Below are 20,789 nucleotides of genomic sequence, written 5' to 3' on the forward strand. Positions count from 1 at the left end.
GTGCCACAAGTACTCCTTTTCTTTTTGTGAATACAGACTAACATGGCTGTTACTCTGAAACCTGTCACTATGGATGTAGAAGCCCTCTACACCAACATTCCACACAAAGATGGACTACAAGCCGCCAGGAACAGTATCCCCCATAATGTCACAGCTAACCTCGTGGCTGAACTTTGTGGCTTTGTCCTCACCCATAACTATTTCACATTTGGGGACAATGTATACCTTCACATCAGTGGCACTGCTATGGGTACCCGCATGGCCCCACAGTATGCCAACATTTTTATGGCTGACATAGAACAACACTTCCTCAGCTCTCGTCCCCTAACGCCCCTACTCTACTTGCAGTACATTGATGACATCTTCATCATCTGGACCCATGGAAAAGAAGCCCTTGAGGAATTCCACCATCATTTCAACAATCTCCATCCCACCCTCAACCTCAGCCTGGTCCAGTCCAAACAAGAGATCCACTTCCTGGACATTACGGTGCTAATAAGCGATGGTCACATAAACACCACCCTATACCGGAAACTTACTGACCACTATTACTTACCTACATGCCTCCAACTTTCATCCAGACCACACCACACGATCCATTGTCTACAGCCAAGCTCTACGATACAACCGCATTTGCTCTAACCCCTCTGACAGAGACAAACACCTACAAGAGCTCTATCAAGCATTCTTACAACTGCAATACCCACTTGCTGAAATGAAGAAACAGATTGACAGAGCCGGAAAAGTATCCAGAAGTTACCTACTACAGGACAGGCCCAACAAAGAAAATAACAGAACGCCACTAGCCATCACTTTCAGCCCCCAACTAAAACCTCTCCAACACATCATCAAGGACCTACAACCTATCCTGAAGGATGACCCATCACTCTCACAGATCTTGGGAGACAGGCCAGTCCTTGCTTACAGACAGTCCCCAAACCTGAAGCAAATACTCCCCAGCAACAACTCCCCGGTAACCACACACCACACAACAAAAACACCAACCCAGGAACCTATCCTTACAACAAAGCCCGTTGCCAACTGTGTCCACATATCTATTCAGGGGACACCATCATAGGGCCTAATCACATCAGCTACACTGTCAGAGGCTCATTCACCTGCACATCTACCAATGTGATATATGGCATCATGTGCCAGCAATGCCCCTCTGCCATGTACGTTGGCCAAACGGGACAGTCTCTACATAAAAGAATAAATGGACACAAATCAGATGTCAAGAATTATAACATTCAAAAACCAGTTGGAGAACACTTCAATCTCTTTAGTCACTCGATTACAGACCTAAAAGTTGCAATTCTTGAACAAAAAAACTTCAAAAACAGACTCCAAGGAGAGACTGCTGAATTGGAATTAATTTGCAAACTGGATACAATTAACTTAGGCTTGAATAGAGACTGGGAGTGGATGTGTCATTACACAAGGTAAAACTATTTCCCCATGCTTATTTCCCCCCGACTCCCCCACCACTGTTCCTCACACGTTCTTGTCAACTGCTGGAAATGGCTCACCTTGATTATCACTAAAAAAGATTCTCCCCTTCCCCCGCTCTCCTGCTGGTAACAGCTCACCTTACCTGATCACTCTTGTTACAGTATGTATGGTAACACTCATTGTTTCATGTTCTCTGTGTATATAAAATCTCCCCACTGTATTTTCCACTGCATGCATCCAATGAAGTGAGCTGTAGCTCATGAAAGCTTATGCTCAGATAAATTTGTTAATCGGGCCACAAGTACTCCTTTTCTTTTTGGTGTTTATATAGTTTCCAACTGATAGCCATCAGTACACAGGAGTTCTAACAATTCCACTGACTGGCTGCTACTCACTGCTGTTTCTGGTCCTCTAGTAACAGATTTCAGATCTCTGGAAGTGGAGTATGTTACTTAGAAATTTTAAACTGATTTTGAAAATTAGTTAGTCTGTCTTTCTCATTAATATACAAACAATTGCTAACCCACACAAATCATTTTATTCCTTCAAATTGGTATGGTGTAAATACTATTTAAATATTTCAAATGTAAAATGGGTAACATAAGCAAGGTTTTTTAAAAACTAGAGAATAAGTCATTTTCCGCTGTTCCACAACTATTTAATAAGACATAGGAAGGTGGCACATTGTTAGAATGTTGGTAGAGTGGAGAGATTGTGTTCTGCAAGGCCTTCTCTAGCCTGGATAAATGGTATGGTTTTAGCTAAAACTGTAGCGTGGACAAAGCAATACATATTTTTAATTAATATGTGCTAAACTGCTTAAATTAAAGCCTAAAGTCTTCCCTTTCACACATGTTAAAAGCAGTATGCCTTGTCTATGACGGACTTCTAAAAACTAATGTGTTGACTTCCTAGTCTAGACAAGGCCCCAAATGTTTTTTTTAACAGTAATGGGAGATGTCAACGATTTTTCTGTTGACTGGGTATATGTCACCTCAGGACAGGATCCAGAGGTAAAATGTCTAGACATCATAAATGACTGCTTCTTGGAACAGTTTGTTATGGAACCAATAAGAGGAGAGGCCATTCTTGCTTTAGTTCTGAGTGGAGCACAGGATCTGGTCCAAGAGGTGAATACAGCTGAACTGCTTAGTAATAATGTCCATAATATAATTAAATTTAACATCCTCACAGGGGGGAAATTGCCAAAGAAACCCATGACAGTAGCATTTAACTTCAAAAAGGGGAACCACACAAAAATTAGGAAGCTAGTTAAATGGAAGTTAAAAGGAACAGTCTCAGGGGGTGAAATGCCTATAAATTGCATGGAAACTATTTAAAAACATCACAAGAGAGGCTCAAACTAAATATAGAGCACTCCCTCCCAAAAGAACAGAGGACCAAAAAAATGCCACTCTGGCTAAACAGCAGAGTAAAAGAGGTGGTTAGAGGCAAAAAGGCATCCTTTAAAATTTAGAAGTTAAATCCTACTGATTAAAATAGAAAAGACCATAAACTGGCAAGTCAAATGTAAAAGCATAATTAGGCAGGCCAAGAAAGAATTTGAAGAGCAACTAGCTAAAGACATAATAAAGTAAACAGCAGTAAGGCACCAGGACCAGATGGTAATCACCCAAGAGTTCTGAAAGAACTCAAATATGAAATTGCAGAACCACTAACTGTGGTCTGTACCATATAGCTTAAATCAGCATCTGTACCAGATGACTTGAGGGTAGCTAATGTGATGCTGATTATTAAAAAAGCTCCAGTGGTGATCCTGGCAATTACAGGCCATTAAGCCTAACTTCAGTACCAAGCAAATTGATTTAAACAATAGCAAAGAACAGAATTATCACACAGATAAACACAATATGTTGGGAATGAGTCAACACATTTTTTGTAGAGGGTAATCATGCCTCACTAATCTATTAGAATTCTTTGAGGGTGTTAACTAGCATGTGGACAAGAGTGAGCCAGTGAATATAGTGTACCTGGACTTTCAGAAAGCCTTTGACAAGGTCGCACATCAACGGCTCTTAAGCAAAGTAAGCAGTCCTGGGATAAGAGAGAAGGTCCTCTCATGGATCAATAACTGGTTAAAAGCCAGGAAACAAAGGGTAGGAATAAATGGTCATTTTTCAGGACGTCAACGTAAAGAGCGGAGTCCCCCAAGTATCTGTACAGGGACCAGTGTTGTTCAACATATCCAAAAATAATCTGGAAAAAGGGGTGAGCAGTGAGATAGAAAATTATTCAAGATAGGTAAATCCAAACCTGATTGCGAAGAGTTACAAAGGGATCTCACTAAACTGGATAGCTGGGCAACAAAATGGAAAATGAAATTCAATGTTGATAACTGCAAAATAATGCACATTCAAAAATGTAATTTCAACTACACATACATAATCATGGGATCTAAATTAGCTGTTCCCACTCAAGAAAGAGATCTTGGAGTCATTGTAGGTAGTTCTCTGAAAACAGCTGCTCAAGGTGCAGTGGCAGTCAAAAAAGCTAACAGAATGTTAGGACTATTAGTAAAGGGATAGATAATAAGACAGAAAATATCATAATGCCACTATATAAATCTGTGGTACACCCATACTGAATACTGTGGGCGGTTCTGGTCAAAAAAGATAAAATTGAAAAAGGTGCAGAGAAGAGCAACAAAAATTATGAGTATGGAACAACTTCCATAAGAGGAGAGAGTAAAAATTCTGGGACTGTTCATCTTGGGAGAGACGACTAAGGGGGAATATGATAAGAAATCTATAGCATCATGAATGGTGTGGAGAAAGTGAATAAGGAAATGATTTACCTCTTCACATAGCACAAGAACTGGGGGTCATCTGATGAAATTAATATGCAGATGGTTTAAAACAAACACAAAGAAGTACTTCACACAATGCAGTCAACCTGTGCAACTAGTTGCCATTGGATGTTGTGAAAGCCAAAACTAAAACTGAGTTAAAAAAAGCATTAGGTAAGTTTATGGATGATAGGTCCATCAATGGCTATTATCTCATGCTCCAGGTGTCTCTATATTTCCAACTGCCAGAAGCTGGGACTGGACAACGGGATGGCTCACTTGAGATTGCCCTGTTCTCTTCTTTCCCTTTGAAGCATCTGGCACTGGCCACTGTTGGAAGACAGTATACTGGGCTAGATGGACTGCTGCTCTGATCCAGTATGGCTGTTCTGATGTGCTTATATGCAATGATGAGCTGCCAGAACCTGAAGAACTGGTTCCTTCAGTCGCTCCTGGTCTTTGGTGGCATTGAAGGGCCCGACGCCGAAGTGCCGCCGAAGACCTGGAGTGACTGAAGGACCTGCTGCCGAAATACCACCGAAGGGCCACAGGGCCGCCGGGTGAGTAGAAATTCTCAGGGGAGCCTTCCCAGCTGAGAGCTCAGGCGGGACGGACAGGACAGTCCCACAGGCCGCAGTTTACCGAACCCTTTTAACAACCGGTTCTAAACCAGCTTCAAAATTTAACAACTGGTTCGCACGAACTGGTGCGAACCGGCTCTAGCTCACCACTGCTTATATGCAGACTAAGATCAGGGCCCAAATCTAGAAAAGACTTGCATGTGCTCAACTTTACACATGGGTATCTTCATATTATTTTCAACTGAACAACTTATGTGTAAAGTTTAAACATGTGCACAAGTGATTGCAGGATTAGGGCCCAAAACTGGTTCTTCACATTGACACTGTTACTTTGAATTTCAGTAGATTTTTTCCATCCTGTCTGCAGTTTCATTCTTCTCTCAAATATACTTTATTATTGAGTCATAGAGTTTAAGGCCAGAAGGAAGGACCAGATCATCTACTCTGACCTCCTGTATATAAGTGGCCACCAACACCACCCAGCACCCGGACACTAAACCCAACAACTGAAATAAGACGAAAAATTTAGAGCCCAGAGGTGACTAAATTATGTGCCACAGGCAGAGAATAGGAGACATGCAAGTGCACCAGTGCCTCAAACCCCTGCAGTGGCTGGGAAATGATTAAGTGATAGATACCTAGATAATCCTGGCAAGTGACCCACACCCACATGTTGCAGAGAAGGCAACCCCTTCCCCCAAGGACACCGCCAGTCTGACCTGGTGGAAAATTCCTTCCTGACCCCACATAGTGATCATTTAGACCCTGAGCTTGTGAGTAAGAGTTAGCCAGCTAAACCCTGAGAGAGAGAGAGACTGGTCGGTGCCCTGGCCATCCTCATCTAATGTTTCATCTCCAGCTTTGACCATCTCTGATGCTTTAGAGGCAGGAGATTTAAAAAAAACACAGACTATACTGGGGGAAACATATTCCTTCCTGACCCCTGTGGGTGGCCAACTGAATCCCTGAAGCATGAACTTTTAGGAATATAAAACGTAAACCAGAAGTAAGCTCCAGAGCGGTTGAGCCCTTCCCCCTACCATGATTCGGACAGAAGGATCCATATCTTATGCTTCATCATACATTTAAATGTTTTGCTTTCTATACTGTACCTGTTGCATGAGCTTCTTCAATATAGATTATAAGGAAATCTGCTATGCAGTTAAAATCTTCAACAAGCTTGTTGAACTCGCTGAATTTGAAAAGAAATGAAGGTCAGGTGCAGCTTCCAAAATTCAGGACTAAAGGCCTGTTGTCTGTAACAGACATGAAAGGATTTTTAAGTATCATGTTAATTGGGTGATGCGAGAAAGGACAGCGTTAGGGTTAAGGCCTGGGCTCAAATCTGGGCTCCATTCTTAGCCTTTGACACACCTCCTGTATTATCTTGGGCAAAGTCACTGATCACCTGATTTTTCAAAGGTGCTGAGCTCTTCTGAAAATCAGGCCGTTAGTTTCTCTGTACCTCAGTATCAGTATATAAAATAGGCATAGCAATGCTTTCCTTCTCCTACCCCGGCCCTATCCGGTTTATTCAGACCCCAATCCTACAATAAGTTTTATGAAGGCAGACTCCTATACCCACACAAAGTCTCGATGGAGTCAATGGGGCTCCATACAGGTGCAGGCATCTGCCTAAATGGAGTTCATTGCAGGATCCAAGCCTTAAACTGTAAGCATTTTGGGGTGGCGGAACTCTGTTTTACTCAATGTATGTACAGCAACTAGAACAATGGGCTCTCAATCTCAGCTGAGGTCTCTAAATGCTACTGTACAGCAAATTAGTATGAAGGTACTTTAAAATATATTATGCATGTTCCTTAACGAATAAACCCCATGAAGGTCCAAATTTTCAAACCTGAAGGCCTAAATTTAGGTTCTCAAATACATTTGTAGGCACCTAATTACAACTGTCTTGATTTTTCAGAAATGTTGTGATCTCACAGCTCCAGCTGATGTCAGGGGAAGGTAGAGATTTTGAAAATCAGTTCCTTTTTATTTAAATGTCTACATTTTGTTATAGGTGCATAGTTATAGACATCCAGATGGGAAAACTTTAACCATATTTTTGATAATGTATCCCAGGCTTTCATGCTTTTAATGTGATTCAGCAATTTTCTTGTCCAGGCAGAACTCTAATTATTTGTTGTTATTATTTATTAAATAACTTCTGTACAAGCCACAGAAGTAAATGTTTCCTGCCCCAGATTGCTTAGTGCTTAAGGGCCAGATCCCGCAAACACTTATGCATGGACCTAACAAAAAGCTTCTGCACAAATATTTACAAGAACACTTTCTTGTGTTTGCAGGACCTTGATTTAAGAGTGGTTTCAGAGTAGCAGCCATGTTAGTCTGTATTCGCAAAAAGAAAAGGAGTACTTGTGGCACCTTAGAGACTAGCAAATTTATTTGAGCATAAGCTTTCGTGAGCTACAGCTCACTTCACCGATGCATCTGATGAAGTGAGCTGTAACTCACGAAAGCTTATGCTCAAATAAATGTTAGTCTCTAAGGTGCCACAAGTACTCCTTTTGATTTAAGAGTGCTTCCAAGGACTTAAAAACATCTATTTTAGTCCAGAGTCATATAATGTAATCTGAAAGTGTGCATGATCTCCTTATTGGCTGTGCTTAATTTCAAAATCTGATGGTATCCTTTTATCCCACTCTGAAAAGGTCTAATCTTGGACCCACTTCCTAATACATTGCTCATATACCTTTCTGATTTTCAAACCATGCTATATCAATTTTGAAATTGTGTTTTTTGGGGGTTTTAAGCCCTGGTTAATATACTGGATACTAGAGCATGCAGGTTAATGATTAAGAATGTGTGCTACAAAGATCAAAAGTGGAGGACAAAGTACAAACCAAATTTTTCTCTCTCAGCATTATTTTGTAACAAACATCATCCATTTTCTGGACTTTAATCTGATTAATGATGGTGGTGTACAGGCTTTCTCCACTTGTGCATAACAGTATACAAAATATATTAAGTACATGGTTCTGGTTATATTTGCCTCTTCTTTCACCAGGACAAGTTATTGTATTGGTTTTCAGTAAATGCTTCCCCATAACATCCATGACAGCAGGCCACAAATTTAATAGCTGTATGCATTAGAAAACTGTAACAGTGCAGTAGCAAAGACAAACAAAGATTTTCTCTAAAACCACCAGAATGTGTACATGGTTGAGAAACTCCAGTGTTAGAATGTGATATATTCTTTTCTACTTAACAAATCCCTCTGAAGATAGTTACTTTTAATCTAAACTGCCTTGCAGATTCTGTAATTGAACCCTCTAACCACCACTTAGTCTCCCAATCGCCAGACATCATGTCTCAAACAGTTAGAATATAATGGTCTATTTAATTTACCATCCTAACTATGAGGACTCAACTTATTTGGATGATTGTACTGACCTTGCATGAAGTCCAGGATGTGATGCATTTCATCCCTGAAGTCTGCCACGGGGGTGTTGGGAGCATTATATCCTTCAAATGCTTCATCTTCCAGCTTTTTCCACTTCACTTTCAAAACAAAGAGTAAATATTTCAAGCTGAAGAAAGTCGGACCCCAATTCTCATAGCTGAACTTTGGATTGATGCCTATGCTGCTCTTTTGCCCCTGTTTTAGAATATATCTTTTCATCATTTCCGGGAACAATATCATCAGCATTTTACCAACAGCAACACACAGAGATACATACAAAAGAATCAAGGTCTTCTGTATAATGACCCTGATTCTGAACATTTTGTCTGAGGCAGACAGCCTGCTTCCAAAGGGAAACCGTGTAAGCGAGCGGGAGCAAAGGTAATGGAGGAGGGGAAATGAGGCTGCCGCTAAGACAATAGTGGCTGGAAAGTCGTCACGTGTCTGGCCACATTCTACCCTCTCACAGTCCCACACATGTCAGTGCACAGGGTGTGAATGAGAACAGAATATACTCCACTACTACATTGTGTATCTTGAAAATAAATCAGGATGTTAATTGCAATAAAGAATGTTTTATTACTGTTAATTGTATTAATGCACATTTAAGGCTTATTCCCAAATGGATTCATGCATTACAAATGAGAGGACTGACTTACATACTGGATGCTTTTCTGGCAGAATAAAGGTTATAATAACTTGGGACCCAATCCTGAAAATAAGCACTTGCTTTTACTCACATAGGTAATCCCACCGAAGTCACTGGGACTACTTGTGCTTAACGTTAAGTACATGAATAAATTTCCAGGTTTGGGGCCAGCTGCCTTAGCTCTTATAAAACAGTTTTCATTTTCAAAGCACTGTACAAACATTGGCTCATTAATTAATAAAGGCTCTGTATGTTCAGCAAACATTCTCTCATCCCTGATATTGTCATTAAAGACTTAACCCTTTCTTCTACGAACCCTTTCAACATAATTCCTGAAAGAAAGATGTATTTATATATGTCAGTGTGGTATAAAGAATTTATCAACATGAGGTATGCAGTTCACCCCAGTAGATCCTTGCATTCTGGAAACGCTACATAGATTTCCAAAAAAAAACAAAACAAAACTATTTTAAGCACGTTTTGAAGCTTACAAAAACATCAGGACTATTGCTTGAATCTCCCCTGCCCTGTTACTCCTTCCCTCCTGCCCCTACTCACCAAATAAATAAAATCAAATCCTGACTCTCTGACTTTACAAGTGAAGCGATCCCAGAAACATTCACACCCCACCCCCCGCCTTTTTTTTTTTTTTTTTATTTTTAATCTGTAACAATTCTTAAAGGAGTTGTACTGCGTGAGCTGTGAAGCAGCAACGGGCTGAGGATTTGTACGTGTATGTAAAGGTGCTGTTGGCATGAGCTGGGGGGGGGAGGGGGCGGTGACTTGCCCAGCTCGTGCTGGTCACAGCTGCCGAGCACGCCATCAGGCACTGCCCGCGTAGCTGGGTGACGCAGGCTGCTCCCACTGATCCCCTCCCCAGGGCCTGCACTACCTCTTTAAGAAGGAGAGCGCGCGGAGAGCTGAGCTCCTGATTGGCCGGCGTTACCAACGGGGCTCAGGCCTGTGTCGGAGGAGAGGGCGGGGGGGAAGGGAGTAGCTGAGCTCTTGATTGGCTGGCGCAGCCAAGGGGCTCCTGTCGCTGTCACAGGGCGGAGCGAGGGGCAGCCGTCAGTGTCTCGCTTCCGGCAACACAGCTCGGCCGCGGTGGCCTTGGGTCCTTCCGCTGATCTCCTCAACGCCCGGCCGAGCTCCTGGAGGCCGCCGCCGCCGCCGCCGCCTCACGAGCCGCTCGGCCCCGCCAGGTGAGAGCCCTGGCCCGGACCGGCTTCTTGCGGGCCGCGGAGAGCCTCCCCCGGCTGGCGCGTGCAGGGCAGGCCCGGGCCGGGGCGGGGGGGCAAAGGCCGGGCCCCAAAGGCCGGGCCCCGGGTCGGCGGGCTGGGCTGGGGGTCCAGGTGCTCCTCCCTTTCCCCTGTGCCCGGCTCCTTCCTCGCCTCCCCCGGCGGCTGCATTTCGGGGGGATGCTAGTAGGGGAGCTACCCCCGTCTCCTCCCCCCCCCCCGCCCTTTGTCTCCCGCACGGAGGAGCCGCTCCCCGGAGATGTTCCGGGATCCTTGCCAGACTCACCCCCACCTGACGTAGAGCGAACGGACAATACGTCCCCCGTGTGTGACGAGCCCAGGAGGGACTATGACCACTCCCGAGCCTCCCGTGGGAGCTGCCTGTCTGTCCCTGCAGCGCTGGCTGCTGCTTGTGGCTTAGGGCCAGCCTGAAGATGCAGGGACCCTTGGGAAGGATGGAAACTGCCCCCTGAGTGTCCCCCTCCTGTTCAATAATTTCTACATTTCTTAGTTGAGCGTCTGCATACTACTCCAGAAATGAATTGCACTCTATAACACTCCTATGAGGTAGCTGAAATATATGTGCCCACCATGGAAATACACCTTTTCTGGGGTGAAACTGACTAACTGTGCACCGGAACATTGTACAACAGGTTAGGACAAGAAATGAAGAATATCACATTAATATTAACTACAGTAGGAGGAAAAGAAAGGAAACTGTAACTAGCCAAAGTGGTATTTGGACAGGATGTTAGGGAAAAACCCTTACTCTGTGGTATTGGATCTTCATTACCACAAACATCAGAACTAGTTTTAAATCTCCTTATATGCCTGAGTATAATGACATTGTAATATCTAAACTTCTATGTTTTTGCAGGAAATCTTAATACCCTACCTATACTATTCATGCTGAAGAGAGGGGGAAGCTACAAATACCTGTTTCATCAATGTAGTGAGAGAAAAACTGCATTTAAAAAATATTTTCAGTCACTTATTTTTCATTTTAGATGTTTAACTTTTGATCTGCTATTCAGATATTTTAAAGCTCTGAATACTCATTCTAGAGCCTAGTGAATGAATGGCGACTGTGGATGATTTAAAGTTTCAAGGTAAATTGTCAAATTACACTTGGGCCAAAACTTTCATGTTAAGAAAAATGAACAAGTGACAGTAATTGATTCTTTTAAAGTGCTTGCAGCCTTTGCTTTGCTTCCCTGTGAATGTGAGTTTAAGTAACACAAGTTTACACAAATAATGTCTTTAACTGTTTCACTCTTGCATAGCATCTTTTTAGATGAGCATCTCAAAGAACTTAGGCGATTAAATGTTATTTCTATCTTGACTGAAAACATTGGTTATACTCATGTAAATTCGGACCTGAAGCTGAGCAGAACTGGCTCAGTGGGTGCAGAGATGAGAACGTTCTCACCTATACATAGGATCAGACCTTAAAATGGACATAGTGTCAAACTTATTTTTAAAGATAAAGTTATTTCTAAAGCAGATATCTTTGAGGACTAAGGCTGTCTAATCATAAATCAGTTCTGCACAGGCAGCTGCCTGCACCAGTGCAGGGCCCCACTTGACTGGTTGTGGATATAAAGATCTGTCCAGTGACTCTGACTGAAGGATGGGGAGCTAAGTCTGTGATATATAGTTAGCACACAGAAGGCAGACTAGTTGGAGAGAAGGCAGAGCACTCCATTAACTGAACAAGCACCCAGCTTAACCTGAGCTAGTTGATGCTTTAGGAAACCATTCACACTTGGCATGCCCACGCTAGTAACATGAACCCTAAGGCCTTGTCTACACTACAGAGTTTTGTGGACAAAAGTCAGTTTTCATCGACAAAACAGTGGAGGTTTATACACTACAGTGCTCCTTCCACCAACAAACTCTCTTGCTTTGCCAACAAAATAAAACCACCTCAGCAAGAGGTGTAGAAACAAAGTTGTCTTGACAAAGGCTATGTATACACCGCATATCTTACAATGGTGCGGCTCTGCCACTGCAGCTGCGCTGTTGTAAGGTGCGCTGTGTAGCCGCTTTTTATCTCTGGGAGAGCGCTCTCCCAGCGACAAAATAAAACCATCTGCACCGAGGGGTGATAGCTTTGTCGCCAGGAGCATGGCTCCACTGACGAAGCGCTGTCCACACCAGTGCTTTTCATCGTTAAAACTTTTGTTGTTCGGGGGGACGTGTTTTTTCACACCCCTGAGCGACAAAAGTTTTAACAATAAAATTGTCAGTGTAGTCACTGCGCTTGGTTATGTCACTGTAAATGGCCTCCAGGAGGTGTTCCACAGTGCCCATCCTGACTGCTCTGGTCAGCAGTTCAAACCCCACTGCCTTGTACCCAGATACACAAGTGTCTGCATCTCCCCCTTTAAAGGTCTGGGAATTTTTGAAATTCCACTTCCTGTTTGCTTGTCGTGGAGAGCTCACATCGCATATTCGCAGCTGACCATGGTGGCTCCACGCAGCAAACACTTTCCCGCTTGGAGCACACTTGAGTTGTTGGATCTGCTGGCGCTGTGGGGAGAGGAGGCTGTGCAGTCCCAGCTCCACTCAAGCCATAGGAACTTTGTGGCATGTTGGATAAGGGCTACAAACGAGACACACATCAGTGCCGTGCAAAGATAAAGGAGCTGAGGCAGATGTACCAAAAGGCAAGGGAATCAAACCGTTGCTCAGATGCTGCACTGAAGACCTGCTTCTATAGGGAGCTAGATGCCATCCTCGGCGGCGAACCCACCTGCATCACCAAGAGCCCCATGGACACTTCGGGGGGGCTGGAGACATCAGACTGGATTCAACCCTGAAAATGAAGTGGTGAACAAGGAGGTTGAGTTGGAGGATGAGATGTGAAAGGCGATGGGCTGTCCTGTACAGTGGCAGGCCAGGACCTCTTCTTGACCCAGGAGGGTTCGAGCCAGTCCCACCACTCCATCTCTGGCACACATGATGCAGGAAAGAGGAGCTCTGGTAAGTGATCTTTCTGAGTTGATGCTGCTCAGCTATATGAGGTATAGCTGTCCTTTGCTTTGTTGTATGCTAGAAGTGAGTTAAGGGATAGAAATATACACAACTAGCTGTGTCTGTGTGTGCTTCACATTCCCCTGTGCAGCTACGCAGTAGGGCGGATCCATGTGTTAATGCACACTAAGATTTCATGAGAATCCTCCAGCGAGATCTCTGGGAAACTTTCCTGGAGGTACTCACCAATCCTCTGCTGAAGGTTCCTTGGCAGAGCTGCTTTATTCCTTCCCCCATTGTAAGAAACTTTCCCACTTTAATTGTCAAACAGGCAACCAGCATAGGGACCAGGTCTGAAGCCGCATGCCTGCAGATTTACCCTTGCGTTCTTGCTTGCTTTCAGGAGTGAGATATTGGTTTCAGTGACCCCCCCACTCCTGTAGAAAATGGTGGCAGAATTTACAATTTTGTCCCTAGTCATTTGCAGTGATCCCCTTAAAAAAACACCTAGATCCTTTGCCCTATCTTTTGTCCCCCCTTTCACCCTCGCCCCGGCTGAACTCACCATGTTTAGGGTGTTCCCTTAGCTATGTTCTTGCCAAGGGACAGTGAGAAACTGATTTGTATTTTAAAAGAGGTGTATTTTACTATCATGATATGATGCTGTCATGATTCGATGCTGTGAGTGCACTAACAATCATGCTTCTGTGTATTGTTTCTTGTGCTTCTGTAGACGCCTTCAGGAGAACCCCCTATGCACTGGCAAAGTGGGTGAGGAGGAGCAAGAAAGACCCGTTTTGAGAGGTGCTCCAATCCTTAGACACCGAAAAACAAGAACACAGGGTGTCGAGAGAGACTGTAAATGAAAATTATATAATACGCAGGACAGGAGGGAGAGCCAGGAGCAATTTTAATCGGCCAGAAGTGGATGATAAAAGTGATGGAGGAGCAAACGGAAATGTTGAAATGCCTAATTACTCTGCAGGGGCTGTTGAAAAATGGTGTGAAACGCAATCAGAAGCCCATGGAATGATGGGACAGAAAAAACTGCATCATGGGCTGTTGAGCCCACACCCATGTTGCACTGCAATCCACTCTGTCTTCCCACAACTCCTAGCTGCAGAAGGTAGCGAATAGCACAGTGGGATAGGTACCCACAGTGTACTGCTCTCTCTCGATCTCTCTGTCAGTCCCTAGAGCATCAACTAGGGATGCGCGCCACTGACAGAAGGAGCGTTGTGTGAACATACACAAGCAATGTAATTATAGTGGTTTTGGATTGTTGGTGTAACTTGCATCAACTAAACTTCAGTGTAGACAAGGCCTAAGGATTGATGATATATCAGTCTTAAAATGAAGCTTTTTTTCTTTTTTAACCTTGAAAATCACCTTTGTTGTAATGTGCTTATTTTCAGAATTTGATGATGCAGCTAACTTGCTGGCAGGAAACCCAGATGCCACCACAATAAGTATTGATGAGCCTAGTGAAAACCCCAAGAATCAGTATGGCCTTCTGCAAGACTCTAGGAGAGAGGAGGATGATGAGTTACTGGGGACTGATGACTCAGATAAAACTGAGGTAATAATAACACATTTATAATGCCCCCATCAACATGAAATATCTAAATACCTTTTACAACAGTCAACACTTTTATCAGGAAGGAGCAGGGAACTTCTTTGGTGGTTCTGTCAGTTCTGATGGAAGTACATACTTTAATTCCCACTTACACCTATTATAAGGTGGCGACTGGAAGAAGCTCAGATGTAGTTGACTTCAAGAGACTTGGTGGTAATACAGCATAAGGGGTGGGGTTGAGGTTTTTAGACTTGAAAGGCTAGTTGAACAAGACACTTAATTATTAATGGAAGTTATATTACTTGTAAACCTCCTAACCAAAAAGGAGGTAGGAATCTCAAAACTATTTGCACATCTAGAATATGCAACCCCATAGAAAATATCTTCTGCTGTTAACAAATACCAGAGAAAGAAAGAGAGAGAATAATGGGAAGTAAGAGAATTATTTCTAACTATGGTGTAAGTAATATTACTGGGCATTAAATGACTTACTAAGTAAATTGGATGATTGTAATAATTTCTATTGAATTATCTTTCCTATTTACAAGTTACTTGCAGGACAGAAGAAAAGTGCCCCCTTCTGGACATTTGAATACTACCAGACTTTCTTTGATGTGGATACATATCAGGTTTGTAATTGTTCTTCATATTAGTTCTTACTTCACACAAAGGGAATTACAGCGGTTTAACAGTTTTAACTGTGGACTAATATTTATAGATGCTTTATAGTTATTTCATAGTGCATTTTCTCGTTTTCAGTAACATGATTGTATTTTTTTCCTAGGTCCTAGACAGAATAAAAGGCTCGGTTTTCCCAATACCAGGAAAAAACTTTGTAAGACTATATATACGCAGCAATCCAGATCTTTATGGTGTGTACCAATTGTAACATTAACCTTATTTAATAGCTACATTACTGAAATTCATTCTTTTGTTAAAATTAGTACAAGGGTGGGGTGCAGTAGAACTACCTTGTTGTTAAATTGATTTGTTTCCATTTAAGGTCCATTTTGGATATGTGCCACATTAGTCTTTGCCATTGCTATTAGTGGTAATCTTTCAAATTTCTTCATCCATCTGGGTAAACCTGCATATCGGTATGTGCCTGAGTTCAGAAAAGGTGTGTAAGTAGTTCTCATTCTTGTTTCCTTATCTCTTAGGGTGTTCTTTTTTTGTTTTTTTTTTTAAACAAATCTGTATGTAGAAGTCATAGCTTTGCTTTATCTTAACTTTTTGATGACGGTCTCTTTCCACTTCCAGAGAGATGCAAAAATAATTAAAGTTGTAGGTGTATAGACATCTCTTGATAGATAGTGTTCATGTAAGAAGTTAAATAGAATTTCAGCAGATCATACAGTAATAATCACTCAGTCCACTTAACAAAAGGCTTGAAGTTCCTACTTCATGATGGGATGCAAAATCAGTAAAGAAAGCTTAATCATTATGAGTTGCTCTAATGAAGTTAGAGAGTGGGTAAGCAATTGCCTGTCCTTTGGCTCTCATTTATATTGTGAAAGAGAATGCAATACCTATAAAAGAACACTTGTTTTTAAATGCATGACATATTTAAAGGTATATTGTCAATTTAAAATAAATGAATTAAAAGTAGCTTCAGATATTACACCTCCTGAGCTCTCCTCCCAGTTTTTGTGGTCCTTAATATTCTTTTTCTATTTTTTTTAAGTGGGTTTTTCTTTCCATGGTTCCACACAAATGGCAAATTGAGTACCCACAGAAAATACTGAAACTGATGTCATTTTTATATAGTCAAAATAAAAACATTGAAAACAGAAAAAAAACCTTTCCCCTATAATCTTAAGCACTAATTTATAATAGTGGTAGACTTTTTAAAAAGAAAAAGAACAACAAAAAAAAAGACATAAATGCAAAAGTTGCCATTGTTCCTTAAAGTAATCTTAGTTGTTCCTAGTAGCACTTTAATTTGAAGCAAAAAATTCAATTAATGATGGTGTTTAGTGTTACTAAATCTCTTTAATGTCTCTTTACAGTGTCCATAGCTGCAACAGCTATCTATGCTTATGCTTGGCTGGTTCCTCTGGCTCTCTGGGGATTCCTTATGTGGAGAAATAGCAAAGTTATGAGCATCGTCTCCTACTCGTTTCTTGAGATAGTGTGTGTCTATGGCTATTCACTCTTTATTTATATTCCAACAGCTGTAAGTATGGCCTAAAGAGCATCATCCAATGTATTCTAAACATCTCAAGAATTTTTATTAAATGTTGTCTGAATGGAAAGTTTACGTGGCTATGTTGGCTGGTATATGTTTTTACCTTCCAAATGAAAAGATTGGCTGGAAAGTACATGACATTCATATGTGTATCCTGTGAGACATGAGTACTCTAACTCCTTAAATTATGTAACAGGCTGCCTATTGTGTATTTATGCCATTTATCTCTGTTAGATGGAATACTAGACCGGCTTATCTGTGTAATGTGTTCCTTCAGTGGCTGCAGCCTACAGGACATAGAGTTGGCAACCTAAAAAATGTCAACAGATTTTTACCACTTACACTAGAATTCTTCATTTTAGAGAATATCTCAGGGACTGGTAAATTCTTTCAAACCAGTGGAACTCTTATTGAAGTGCTCTCACTGTAATCTTTAGTTCTTATTTGTTACAGTTATTTCATTGGTTCCAGCTAGTAAACCTTGGTACTGATACAGCTAATGGAGAGTCTCCTCTTAGCTTGGGTGATAGAAGCCTTTATGTTTTGGTGCCAAATGAAGCGTGAATAGTACCTGCTAACAGTTCTGGTGAATGGATGTGATATATGGAGCTGTTATGCTATAAATAGTGACTTAAATAAATATATCTTGATATTTAATAAGGCCTTTTCTCTCTCTTTTTTTTTTAAACAGATTTTGTGGATTATTCCACAAAAAGCTGTACGATGGATCTTGGTAATGTTTGCTCTGTGCCTTTCGGGGTCAGTTTTAGTAATGACATTTTGGCCTGCTGTTAGAGACGATAACCGAAGGATTGCACTGGCTACTATGGTGACTGTTGTACTACTTCATGCCCTGCTTGCTATTGGTTGTTTGGTATGATAATGTTCTTTCTTAGCATCTAAGATATATATTATTTGCATTAAATCAATCTGTACAATAACCGCTTTATATTAAAATCAAGGGGGTTTGTGGAGCTTTTTGTTTTAGCAGATCTCTTGATAATTGCAAAGCATAAACATAAGGATGTTGTTCTAAAAAAAACCTCAATACATGTGACAAGCATGAATATTCAAACATAGCACAAAATGTTTTGTAGATCTCTCTCCTAGAGTTTCTACATAAAAGTAGCAATGATGGTTACATTTTTAGCATAAATTGTTCCTCATATAGCAGTCTTAAGTATCCCTTGCATTTATGACAGCAACCTTTTAAAGCATTAATCTGTATCATATGCAATTAACATCTAATTCAGGTAAGTATAAAGGTTATTCTTTTAAAGATGATAAAATGTTCAGTGTATATAGTGTTTTCTATTTATGTGTAAGATAAAAACTTGCTATCTCTGTAAACTAACTAGCTCCAGTAGAATAACAGGAAAACCTAGTGCTAAGTGTAATGAAGAGAACATAAACTACTACTAGTTTTGTTCCCCCTTTTGTACAAAGCTGAGGAGGCATCATCCAAACTTCAGGTTTGAAATAGCTAGATTCTTTGCACCACAGGTTCAAACCCAAGAAGGTCTGTTAAACCCTTTAGCCTTCCAAAGTACATAAATTCAGTACAATGCAAATTACAACGTATGGAGGTCATAATCCTGGCTCCAATGAAGTCAATAGGAGTTTTGCCATTGACTTCAGAGGGGCCAGGATTTCACCGGCAATCTCCAGCGGAAGTTCAGTGGGGCTTCTGTGTGGTGGGTATTTTTCTTTTCTTCTCCAACAGTAAAATTACAAGCAACCAAATAAACTGACATCAAGATCCTTCCACAGAAACCCTTTGAATTAACAATGTGTGACTTTTTGAAAAGAGCTAAAATTTGCCTAAATGCTAAAACTGTATCTGCGTAAAATATAACTTGTGAAAATGAACATGTCAAGGTGAAGTTGTGTCTTGTTTCTAACTCTCACTCCTACTCCCATCTAATAATGTAGGCATATTTTTTTGATGCTCCTGACCTGAATGTTCTTATACCTACTGCAGCTGCTCAAAATGGAACAATAGTAGCAACAAAGACTCAGTAAATAAGGTAAGAATCAAATCTAAATTTTCAGCTCTATAGTCACTTTTTTTCAAAAATCTTACCAATATTAGGAAGACAAATGTCTGGGGCCATTTTTGCTGAACTTGTGTTACTGCACATAAGTTGGAAAGTCTGTGGGTCTTATTAGAAATGTTGTGCTGATCAGTACACATATACCATTCAGTATTCAATAATTTCCCCTTTTAATATATATTATGGCTATCAAAATAACTCTTCCTTAGATGCTTTACCTTTTCTTGATGTTTACCCTCAGTAAACAAATATTACCAAAAAAAAATTCTACTTAATAAATATTTATTTCTGCTAAGAGTTTTAAGTTGGGGAAAAACTTTGTACTTGCTGAAGGGCTAATAGAGGTTATTTAAAAGTAAATACATATTGTGCAAACCAAATTATTTAAAAAAAAATAAAAAAATAAAAATTAAGGGATAATAAATTGTACCTTTGTTTCATTATCATTCAAATCAGAAGATAGGGGAATGTCTAACCTAACTTCTACATGATAGTTTTCACAGCACCAGCTTCTGTATATAGGGAGATTGATGTTCTTTCTGAACATGTTTCTCTTGGTATCTGAGGCATATGGACTGAATTCCTTGTGTGGGATGGTGTGAATTCTTGCTTCCTGATAGCCAGGGATACTGCCGATGCCATAGGAGCTGGTCCACGGAAGGCTGAAGACCAAAGGGGGCTGGGGGTGTGTGTGTGAAAATTAGTAGAGCATTATTAGTACTTATTGATTAGCCACTTGTTCTTAGACTTCTTTTCAGTGTAACCAGTTAATCCTAGCAAAGATCAGGCGCAATCTAATTACCCTTACTTACCATGATTATCGATAATGAATAAACTGAAGATTTTACGTTCCTCCAAAAAGTAATTTATCCCAGTGGCTAATTGAATTCTGCAATGGTACGGCAGAACCCTTTTTAGACACAAATGCATGTACACTCTTTAATCTCTTATCTGTGGAGAATTTTCATATTGATTGGTCCTACTTCTCTGTTTTTCAGATTACAATGCCTGTATTCCCCATCTGTACAGTAATTTTATTTTAGATATTTTTTCACTGAAGAAAATGGAAATTGCAAAAACTGAAAAAGGAAGAGCCAGTACAGTTACATGACTCATGGACATCTAAATGCTCATCAGAATGCTACTAGACTTCTAATACTGTTGATCTTATTCCTTGTACAGGGATTTTCTTTTTTCTTAATTTCTGCATACCTTGCACTCATTGCAGTGTATATCTCAGAATAAAATGCTCCTGAGGGTGGTCTTGAATTTTAGTTCTTTCACAGGTGAGAGATGTTTGTTAATGAACTTTTTTCTGAAGAGCTTGTACAATTTCACTTCTGTCAGTCTATTGGGATTTTTCATATTTCAGATAATTTCATTTTACAAGACTAAATTACAAACCAGGATGGAGGAGAGAATTTTGCTGAGTTAGTTTTAAATCACACTTTTTAAAAATGTACTTTGTTTTAAAAGATCATTTTAAGGTTGCACATCAAGCGTTTACTGCCAGACTTAAGGTTTCCCATGCAACCTTTATTTGGCCCCCTTGTGTGTATGCATTGATAGTATGTGATTGTGTAATTAGTGACAATTTTCCACAGGACCTCTGCCTCATTCAGTGAACTCGGCAAACGGTTACTTTCACTATTTATTTTTATCCCTCACATTTCATTATTTAATGCACACAATCCAAGCCCCACGTTGAATATAAAATTAATAATTTCATCATGGGGGTTTCTCTCACCATAGTGGGTATAGCTGTCTTTTGAGACTGAGGTGAAACTTCTGGTTTGAGGAGATATACCCATGATAAAAATAAGAATGTAGTTGCCGTGGCTC

General features: G+C 40.9%; 2 protein-coding genes across 6 annotated transcripts in view; one reads left to right on the plus strand and one right to left on the minus strand.

Annotated features, from left to right (window-relative positions):
* Positions 1 to 8,688, minus strand: part of DIO1 (iodothyronine deiodinase 1) — a 14,208-nt gene extending 5,520 nt beyond the window's left edge. The window contains exons 1-2 of one of the 2 annotated variants that reach the window (XM_084637491.1): positions 8,257 to 8,684; positions 5,952 to 6,095 (exon numbers count right to left, since the gene is read on the minus strand). In XM_084637491.1, coding sequence (XP_084493617.1) covers positions 5,952 to 6,095; positions 8,257 to 8,587 — 475 coding nt within the window. In that variant the 5' untranslated portion in view covers positions 8,588 to 8,684. Of the gene's footprint in view, positions 1 to 5,951; positions 6,096 to 8,256 lie in introns of both variants that reach the window. The other variant, XM_084637492.1, reaches the window with a different exon arrangement.
* Positions 8,689 to 9,975: 1,287 nt separating this feature from the next.
* YIPF1 (Yip1 domain family member 1) lies at positions 9,976 to 20,221 on the plus strand. 4 transcript variants are annotated; one of them, XM_084637200.1, is made up of 10 exons: positions 9,976 to 10,117; positions 11,031 to 11,262; positions 14,545 to 14,708; positions 15,254 to 15,334; positions 15,490 to 15,577; positions 15,709 to 15,825; positions 16,715 to 16,881; positions 17,585 to 17,767; positions 18,826 to 18,920; positions 19,946 to 20,221. In XM_084637200.1, exons 2-9 carry the CDS (start codon positions 11,232 to 11,234, stop codon positions 18,913 to 18,915), a joined length of 921 nt encoding a protein of 306 aa, XP_084493326.1. In that variant the 5' UTR covers positions 9,976 to 10,117; positions 11,031 to 11,231; the 3' UTR covers positions 18,916 to 18,920; positions 19,946 to 20,221. The 4 variants fall into 4 exon arrangements, with proteins under 4 accessions (XP_084493326.1, XP_084493324.1, XP_084493325.1 ...); XM_084637198.1 differs by lacking the exons at positions 9,976 to 10,117; positions 11,031 to 11,262 and adding an exon at positions 11,314 to 13,933; XM_084637199.1 differs by lacking the exons at positions 9,976 to 10,117; positions 11,031 to 11,262 and adding an exon at positions 11,316 to 13,900.
* The last annotated feature ends 568 nt before the right edge of the window (positions 20,222 to 20,789 follow it).

The sequence above is a fragment of the Lepidochelys olivacea genome, assembly GCF_965140295.1.
Source record: "Lepidochelys olivacea isolate rLepOli2 genome assembly, chromosome: 8".
Taxonomy (NCBI): Eukaryota; Metazoa; Chordata; order Testudines; family Cheloniidae; genus Lepidochelys; species Lepidochelys olivacea.